This window comes from Grammomys surdaster, unplaced genomic scaffold (genome assembly GCF_004785775.1).
Source record: "Grammomys surdaster isolate TR1022 unplaced genomic scaffold, NIH_TR_1.0 64, whole genome shotgun sequence".
Classification (NCBI taxonomy): domain Eukaryota; kingdom Metazoa; phylum Chordata; class Mammalia; order Rodentia; family Muridae; genus Grammomys; species Grammomys surdaster.
The window spans coordinates 15,319,845-15,329,934 of NW_021604566.1; the positions used below are offsets into that span (position 1 = coordinate 15,319,845).

At 41.4% G+C, this 10,090-nt stretch overlaps 1 protein-coding gene across 2 annotated transcripts in view; it reads left to right on the forward strand.

The window, feature by feature from the left end:
• Positions 1-10,090, forward strand: part of Cpa6 (carboxypeptidase A6) — a 318,546-nt gene that overhangs the window by 102,815 nt on the left and 205,641 nt on the right. For both annotated transcript variants that reach the window (XM_028769795.1, XM_028769796.1), the window contains exon 2: positions 1,610-1,685. In XM_028769795.1, coding sequence (XP_028625628.1) covers positions 1,610-1,685 — 76 coding nt within the window. The remainder of the gene's footprint in view (positions 1-1,609; positions 1,686-10,090) is intronic.

Consider the following 10,090-nt stretch of genomic DNA (forward strand, 5'->3'; position numbering starts at 1 on the left):
ACACACACACACACACACACACACACACACACACACACACACACACAGGAAAATCCTTCAGATCATCTGAGATAGTTATACCCAGCTGTATTTTTCTCAAAACCTAGAGCCTCTGTGTTTCCGTGTTTATGGTACCAAATTATGGCTCCTGCTTCAGAAAAATACTGCCTATCAGATTCAGAAAGAATAAGCTTTTTGTTTGGTGAAACAAATGAGGGCATTTGGGGCCATGTGGATATCCCTGCTGGAGAAAGAGCTCTTGTTGCATTTCTGTTACTGATTATTCTATCACATATCTTACTGGTTTACAAGTGAAAGTGCTACATTCTGTTGCTTTCCCTGGGTAGCATCCTTTGCTCTCAGTTCTTTGATGAGCAAGTAACAATAGACACATCTCCAAAGCTGTATTTGAGAATTTATAAAGACTAGAGTAAAGTAACTTTTCTGTTATAAGAATGGCAATGTTGGATTTCAGCTACCATTTTCAGAGTTAAATAATCCCAAGGGTAGTGGGCTTTTTAATGTCATGTACTCTCAAAAGAAGAAGTTGAGTACTCTCAAAAGAAGAAGAAGAGTTGCCAGGTTGAATTGTCCATCTAAAATAAAAAATAAAAAATAAAATAAAATAAAAAACCCTCTCCGTGGCTGTAAAGCAGCTCCAGATTGCTTCCTCTGCATGCTGGAGGAGCTGACAGGGCCCCAGATGGAGCTGTTTCTCAGCAAGCTGTCAGGTGATCCATCCATCAGAAAAGCCATAGCACCCAGCCGAGTTGCCTATTGCTGCCAAGATTTGTGTTGGGTCAGGTGGGAGAGGCCAGGGTCTGATGAATCTGGAAAAACATAGGTCAGAGGCATCGGAAGCAGAAAGGAAAGCTACATCTCAAGCTTAAGTCCCACAGTGATATTTAGCATTGTTTTATACTGACTTGACAGTGTTTCCATCTGCTTTATTTCCTATGGATTCCGTGACATTGATGCTGTGATGTCACTGGGGATGGTATTGAGAAAAACCAAAGCACAAAGCTGAATTAGAGTAAGGCTGCTCAAAACATGCTAAGTGATTGTCAGCGAGCCAAAAAGGCTTTTCATTCGTAGACCTGAAGAAGGTGTGATGAGATCATTGTAAAGGGGAAGCTAAAGGATTGGAAATGAACACACAGAGCTAAAATCCATCACCCAGCAGGTTGATGCCTTCCACATTAGCCTTATCTCATCTTGGACACCGCCATCCATTCTAAAGGTAAAGCAGCAATATAATATGCAAGCTTACGTCTTCCAAACCTGATGAGATACTGCCGATGATTCAGACCAGCAAAGAGGCTGCAAGCAATCAGAGGATACCAATAACTGCCTTAAATACTTGCAGGTCAATGAAAAGCTGTACTGCTTTTATTAAAAGCACAGGAAGTGTCTTTAAAGGTTAAAAAAAAAAAGACAGAGAAGACTAACAGGTGTTTCTTGTTACGCCATGCCTGCCATAACATACCACTGGCAATATGTCAAATAAAATCTTCTTGTTTCTAAAAAAAAAAAAAAAAAAAGGCAAAGGAAAAAAGATGTCTATCTTTACTCCTAAATAATAACTCCTACTCCCCCACCTCTTTTGCAGTGATAAAGTAATAAGACTCATCCCCAAATCTGAAGAGGAAGCACTTGCACTAAAGAACATATACCACCAACTTAAGGTAACAGAGCTTTCACTGTCCTGTGGTCAAGTCTGTGGCATGTTTGCTCACTTGGGGTTGAAACTGGGTTTGAATAATGAGAATAATTAGCCAGAGGAAGCAGGTAAAGAGGCGGTGTGGGGGGCATTTAAAGGAGAGTGGAATTCTGACAAGATGTAAATTATTCCACACACCATTCATATATGAGTTCACTGACTATCCATCTGCCAAGTAGAATGAATGCTTTTTGAATACTGTTGTATTCCCAGTGAGTGTCTGGAATATTCTAAAAGTGGTAAATAGTCAATGTTTTCTTTGGAGTTGTGAATTTAATTGACAGTTTTCAGAACTCTACTTTTCCTTTTTGAAATCTTCCTAAAGCATGCCTACCTTCTTGTTTGGATCCAAATTTTTAAATGGAAACATGCTGGGGTAGATGAACCAAGAAGTCAGTCATCCACACTGCTGTATTTTTAAGGTTTTCTCAGCAAAGGTTGAAGGTGCTGTTCATTCACACTCTGATGGTTGTATGGATTTGGAGTGATAGTCTCTCATTATTTTCTCCCTGCTTAGTTAGTGCCTTCACCTAAGAACCTAAGGTGAGAGGTGTGGCTATTAACTCTCCTCCATGGGGCTGAAATAGGCCTGTCCGTGAAACATGGTATTTGAGGCTTCATTCTAAAGGATGACAAAGCAGATTGCCGGAGGACCTTGTTCATCTTTAACATGGGACAGTAATGTTTTCTTTAGATGATGCTGGTGTTAGATACTGTGGGAGGAAGAACACCTTCATGGTGGATGTTTGTCATTACCAGGCCTTTGATCTTTCATGGCTTGCTTGGTTCTTCTACTTGACATCTTCCTTGTAAATATTGCTCTTATTTGCTGATAAGCCTTTGAACTCCCTAGGTCATTGATCTCTTTGTCCCCTCTTTTCTGACACCAATTTAACTAATTTTATTTCTTGACCTCCTGTAAATAATGGTTGTTTTACCCAACCCCAGAAAGACTTGCCTAACACTCCTCCCCTTGAGGGGCCTTCTCTGTGGTGCTGACATTAACCCTCAGCAGTAGGCCAGGACTATCTGTCTCACAATGTTCTTCTGGGTTCTAATAACCAAACACTTCCCAAACATCCCACAGGGAGCTAAGCACTGCAGAAACAGAAAGAAAATTCAAGTAGTCCTTTCCATCTCCACCCCATCAAGTTTAAATACAGCACAGGGAGAGTGAGATCGCCCTAACTTCTGTTTGAGGAAACAGCTAATCTGAATCAAATACTGGGGAAAAAAGGGTTGTCTCCATGATGTCAGTCAATTTATATGATAGGCCTTAAATTATATAAGAAAAAAAATGAAGCCTGGAGATATAGGTCAGGAGTAGTTTTCCCAGCACACATAGTACACTTGGATCAATCTCTAACACGGAAAAAAACAAAAAATGCAAATTAGATTGCACACTCATATATGTGATGGTCACTTGCCATTAACAAATAGGATACAGTTGCTTCACAAAATATATTGAACCCCAGAAGGCCACTGACACAGATGGCCACACATGTATAACTTTTACATAAATGGTTATTGTTGTGTAACAAGACATTTCCTGGGGAGATGCAACATGTATGTATATGTACTCACCACAGGTATAGGAAACCCATGGCAGACCAAGGCACAGATACCACCAACTTGGTGAACAAGTTTTTATTGAGGTTATTTACAGGAGCATGAGTGTGCAGTCACTTAAAGAAGCAGAAATGACTCAAAGACAGTTGTATCACCAAAGCCCATCCTGGAGGCTTTGCAGAGCCTGCAGGCAGCTCAATGATGGGAGAGTATCCTTTCCAAGTGATCCAGCTGCTCTAAATCTATTAGAGGCAGCTTGGCTGGCTTCTGCAGCTCGGCTTCTCTCAGAGTCTTCTTTGCAGCTTGGCTTGTCTGAGACTGACCCTCAGAGACATTTATTGCTTACTCTTGGAGGGATGGGCCTGATGAATCTAGTCAATTTCTGGGACTTCTTATTTTGAGCAGTTTACCTTTTGGCTTCAAGCCCTTTCCTGCAGGATGAATTCTTCAATCTCAGTGGAAACTCCTATACAACATTTACAGAAAAACATTCTTAAAATTGTATTCATTTAGTCCTTAAGGAAGAGGCCAGCCTGGGGGAAGATGTCTTGTTGCTACAGGATCTTAGAAGCCAATTAAAAGACCGGTGGAAGAGCAGCAGCAAGGAATGGTATCAGGGACTCAGTGGTTTTCATGAGGCCTCATGAGACTCATCGTGAAAATCTACTCACAGCTGTGACATACACTGAAAGTAGGAAGCAGAGTTGCAGAGGGGAATAGTACATGAATCAACCCAGGGGACTCTAGCCACAGCCCCCCAAGGTCCTTCTTAGTGAGGTCACACATGCCTAATTCCCACAGCAATGGGCTGTGACAGCACATCTACAATAGTGGCTGCCACAGAAGCTCACAAGAGACTTGGTGCCAGTAGTTCTTATGGGTACCTAATTATGTCATGCTTTTCCTAATACATAGCAAAATTCTAGATTCCCAGAGGAAAGCCAAGTATTTTGCATGAACCATATTATTTACACAAATAGCACAGGCACATTGAGTTGCTCTTATCTGTGGCAATGCTAAGAGCCCTCTGAAAATCTCTGTTCCCATATGCTGGCCTTAGGAAAGCTATGTAAACCTTCTAAAGACAGCATGTCAGGCTGCTCTGTTGAGTCTCTTCTCTACATGTCTTCATTTCCTTTCTCAAGTGAAGTCGTTTTCCTGAACTAGAATTTGAGATATTGAACTTAGATAACTTTCTCCATAGAGTCATCCTCCTGCCTTGGTGTCATCTTAAATTATTTGAATTATTTTGCCAAGTGATCCTTTCCCACTGTGGAGAACAGAAATTCCAGCCAACTTGAGAAAGCACTCTGTAGGGGAAAAAAAAAAAAAGAATTGACTGTCTGTCATCTTCTGCCCTGTGGAGCTCATAGGCCAGAACCAGGGTCATGACAAACACCTTGCACTTATGCAGTGCTCCTGGGGAAAAGAGGAAGAGTGGCCAAGAAGAATATTGTCCCTCTTTCCTAGAGTAAGACGTAACTGACGGAATTCTAATACAGTCTAGATCTCTCTGTCTGTCGGTTCCTGCCCTGCAGAATAGCTTTCTTCTGACTAGGATGGGACGAGTGTCCCCTTGGAGATGTTAGAGTATAGAGCAGAGGAAGACTATCTAGGATTGGCCTGGGAAAATCAAAGGAATCTTCAGAATCAAAGAGGTTTTTTCCAGCTGTTCACAGAGGAAGAAGTCAGAGGAATGTTCACAAATTGCTATGCTGAGAGCCGTTCTTGGGAGTCACACACCAAGAATGACAGAGGTCTCTGGAATCTTAGGACCCCCCACTGAACAATGAAATAGAGGCATCAGTCCTACAGATTGCAGGACACTGATGTTCAAATGAGAATGTGCCCCACCCCATTCAGGATGATTTAGTTTTAGCCCCTTGAGATTCTGAAGAAACTCCAGTCAGCTGGGTCTGGACCACTGATCTGCAGGACTGAGGTAAGTGGGCTTTATTTGAGACAGCTAAGGTGATGTTGATTTATCCCAGCAATAAAAAACAGAAATGTAGTAAGTAACCACCTACATCCTGCCTTTTCTCTCTCATTCTTCTCTGCCACAGCTCTAAGTTAATTTTCCTGGTTTCTCTGGCTATAACCAAGGCTCTTAGGGAAAGTGAAATGTGATTCACTGACGTGCTTAGGCTGTAAATTCACAATGCCTTATCTGAAACATGATCAAATGTAAAATGTGCATACAATATTGAATGGAATCTGAGAACTATGGTCAACACATAGCTAATTAGACATAGGACTGCTATTACAAAGCTGCTTGCTTTCCTAATTAAATTTTATAGTTTTGCTGAAGAATTGAAACAAGAAAGTTAAACAGAAAACCATGCCCCCAGAGAACTGAATTGAGAAAGCACTAGCCAATTAAATTGTTAATTAAGACCATAACCATGGCTTAAATCAAGTTATGATGGAAGAGGACCAGTTTTCAGTTGAGCAAAATTAGAATCCAAACATCTTAGTCTGCTTGCAGTTCCTTACCAGCTCTCTGTGCTGTGAAGGAAGAGACGTACCTTTGTGTGAGGCCACAAAGTGTCATGTCGCCTATGCTGAAAGAAGATAAATGTTAGCTCTGTTTCCAGATTGCTCATCAGAGGCAGGGTGGGATAGGACAGGACAGGAAGTTGTCCTGTCGACTCAAGACTCAGCCACATACTTTTCACACTGGAGCACAAACTCAAAGGTATCGGTTGGTTAGTCAGATGTCATTGACAGCGGTACTAAGAGTCTTGAGATCCCATCCTGGAAAGCTACATTTCTCATGAGGAAGGCTCCATCCAGGGGTGTGTTGGCATTGTTATCTGGAGTGTAGATCCTCCTCACCCCAATTTTGTAATGCTGTGCTGTAGTTAACAGATATATTCTCCAGTATTCATGAATGCACTGAAAGTCATTGGGTTGTAGGAACTTTAGAATCCATGTAATTGCTGGAAGTTTATAAATTCAAACATCCAACTAGATGGTTTTATCAACTGGAAAACTTGTGAGGGAAAAAATGGATGATAGAGCACATTCTATGGGAATTATGGAATCTCAACTTTATTAGACTCTCGTCTGGTTATAGAATCAAGATCAGTCTCTGTCTCTCCCCTCTCCCCTCCCCTCCCCTCTCCCTTCTCCTCCTCTCTCCCCTCTCTCCCCTCTCCCCCCTCTCTCCTCTCTCCCCTCTCCACTCTCTCATTTTTCCTCTCTCTTTTCCCCTCTCGACTCTCCTTTCTCTCCTTTCCTTTCTCTCCTCTCTTTTCTCTCCTCTTCTCTCCTCTTTTCTGTCTGTCTGTCTCTCTCTTCCCCCTCTCCTCCTCCCCCTCTCCCTCCCCTCTCTCTTTAATCCTCGTCTTCTCCTCTTTTTTCCCTCTTTCTGCATTTCTACTCACACCCAAACATAGTCTTTCTGCATATAGTTTCAGCTTCCCTCTAATAGGCAATCCGCCTGTTTTCTCCTCTCAAGTGCAAGGGTTACCTGCATGGCCAGATGAATATAAAATCTCCTACTTGTCACTGTGGGAAAGAGGATTCCAGGATTGTCCCCAGGATTCTTAGTTTAGGTGTGTCCACATCCCCTCCTAGGTAACCCATAGAGAGTAAGATAGGCATTTCTGTAACTGAACTTTGTATGTATAATTGCATTCCCAAATCAGTTGATCGTAAAGTAGGAAGAGTATTCAGAAGACACTGACCTAATAAGGTGAACCCTTCAAAAGTGAAATGTTTAGCTCCATCTGGTATGGGAAAGAACATCAGACAGGCTCACTTCTGCCTGGAAGAAATCAAATACTGGGCATGACCATCTGGTGACTAATAGTTGTTGAGAGTGATCCTTGTCTACCAAAAGGAACATAGGATCTCATTTCTACAACCTCAAGGAGTACATTTTACCCAAACTGGTGAAAATAGTTCACTCTTAACTCCAGAGGAGTCCCTGGCACAAGCTGATACATCGATTTCAGCCTAGAGACACCCTGAGAAGAGACTCCAGATTTACCATGCCCAGATTTCTGACCTACAGAAATGGAACAACAATAAAGCCAAACTACTGAACCTGAGATAGCTCAATAAGAAACCAGCATAGTAACCTTAAACAGCCATGAACTGACTGATGCGCTAGCTAAAGATGCCTTTCAGTAGAAAGAAAGAAAATCAGCTTTTTGTTTTTCTGTCAAAGGTTTTGTAAGATGAGTTTGCTTCTCCTGGTGTGAGATTTGAAAGAGAGAAGTACCTGATTACCTAAGCTAATTGTCAAATGTGGTTGTGGATTCAAGTCTAGGCATATGATCTTGACATGCTGCTCACATTTTTCTCCCTCTTTGTGGCTGTTCATAATTATTAAAACAAACAGCACCAGCACAGTGAGAGAAAATATAGTTTGCGAAGGAGGAGTGCATTGGAAGCAATTTTGCAGAAGCTTTCCTCAGCATCCTGATGATGGTGATTATAGTTTCTCTAGAGATTGCTAATGATGCTGCTAGGTTGGTGGTATGACCTCAGGCTGGTACCAACACCATGTTTCCTTCCTATTGTTAAGACTTGGTACTTTGGATGTTTTGAGTTTAGTTTTTAAAATATTCTTGCTGGTCAGTAGAAACTGCCTTTTTTGAGGTGCTTTACAGAAGAGTTAGAGAGGTCGATCCAACTGTGTCTCATGACCAAGAAGATGATCTTGGTAGGGACACAATCCTCACCTCTCACGGCCTCCCATGCACAGCTAGTACTCTGCAGGCTGAAGGCTGGGACAAGTGGGGCATGTAACTCATTATCTCTATGGGTAATCCAAGGTGATTTATTGTGGAGTCTTTGGGCTCTGAAAAGAGAGAACAGAATATTCCCTAAACCCAAGTGTAAGACTTCACGTCTGCCACAGTCTATTTGCCAAAGTAGAAAGTAATCCCAGGTTTAAAGACTGGAAAGAAGATCACCATGCCAGTGCAAACAGGGTAAGAATCTGTGCTTATTGTAATCCACCCATCCTCCATCCATTCCTACTCCATACACATTCCAAGCTCCAAAGCCCAGATGGAAGCTGTCAGGTACTTAAGTCTATTTTTACTGTACTTCCCTAGTGGTCCACTTTAGATCAAAATATACAAGGTTTCCAGATATTCTGCCTGTTTTTTTCTCTCTCTCTCTCTCTCTCTCTCTCTCTCTCTCTCTCTCTCTCTCTCTCTCTCTCACACACACACACACACACACACACACACACACACACACACACTTCTTCTTGTTCCCACCACTGTGGGGAAATATAAGCCTTAATGAGTTGTGTCTACTTAACATTGTCTGTGTCCTCCATGGTTAACAGCAGTAATTTACAACCCTAGCCACACATAAGACTGATCCAGGACCAAAGAATAAATGTTAGACTCTATTGCCTAGCTTCATTCCTAACACATCTCATTCTTGTTTTGAGATCTAGTCTCATTAAAATTTTCAAGTTGGCTTTGTACTCACAGTATAGAGCCCATACAATCCTTCTGCCTCATATTACGAAGTATCTGAGAGTACAGTCATGCACCATCATGCTTGGCTCCAGGAAATATTTTATAAAGGGCTAACATCTGGCCCAATGCCAAAGATTTTGAATCTTTGCTCAAGTGATGCTCAGCTATTAGTATTTGTTAAACACTCTAAGATATTTAGCATATAGTCAAGAAAACAAACTACCAATCCATCACATAGATCCTTTGGTGTGACACACTAGCCCTTTCAGATGACACCTGCCTGGCTCTCTGATATTTCTCAGTATCTGTCGCTAGCTATTCTTACAGCACTAAATAAAGTTTCTCAGCCAACTGCTTCTTTCAAGTTGACCATATGATGAATACCATCTCTGAAGCTAAGGCTAAAAAGCACCAGGTTCTCCTGAGAGTCTCCAGAGCACTGGATTCTGTGGATATCTGTACCCTAGCATCCAAATTATTATGTGTTTGCTACCTGCAATCACCCAAAAGACTGACCAGATCTCACAGATATGAAACATGACATTTGTGTGAACATGCATGGTAGATGGGGAGACATCTGCACAAGGAAAGGATCCTAAAAAGAGTTTACTTATCTTCCATCCAGAAACACAGCCCAGGTATAGCTCAGAAGATGCCTTTACTAGTTCTCAATTTGTCTTTCATACTATACATATTTTTGTAGGTCATTATAGGGCACTACTTATATTTGTTCTTAAATTTTGGAGACAAAATTTTGTATTTTATTAATTGTGAACTTCTCAACAATAACATTTCTAGTGGACTGTAACATGTGATCAATGATGCATGACTTGAAGTAACCTTTCAAAAGATAGCTTTGATTTCTGTGACTGAAATTTCTATCAAGTGTACAGACTACTTTGGTGTCCTTTCTTAGACACCACAAAAGAGCAGGCTTTGCATATACATCAGCCATAGCTACAAAGACTTTACTTAAGTCCTGTATTTCTCACTGGATAAATGTGAAGTCATTTCCATACCTTGGCTGGTATTAGATGTCAATGTTGATTAGATATCAGTAGGATGTGGGTCGCAGGACCACTGTTGGAGAAATGGACCTCTACACTAACGGCCACCATCAAGCAAGCATCATGAACAAGTGCCAGTGGCTAAAGGAATAGACATTTGACTACTACTACTATCTTACATAGGATGAAGGAGGAAAGCAGTTAACATTGAGACCTCCCACAGAAATAGTCCCTGTATTTGCATCTAGACTCTTTCAAGTTGCCTACTTTCTCTGGCCCTTTTCTTCTTCTTCTTCTTCTTCTTCTTCTTCTTCTTCTTCTTCTTCTTCTTCTTCTTCTTCTTCTTC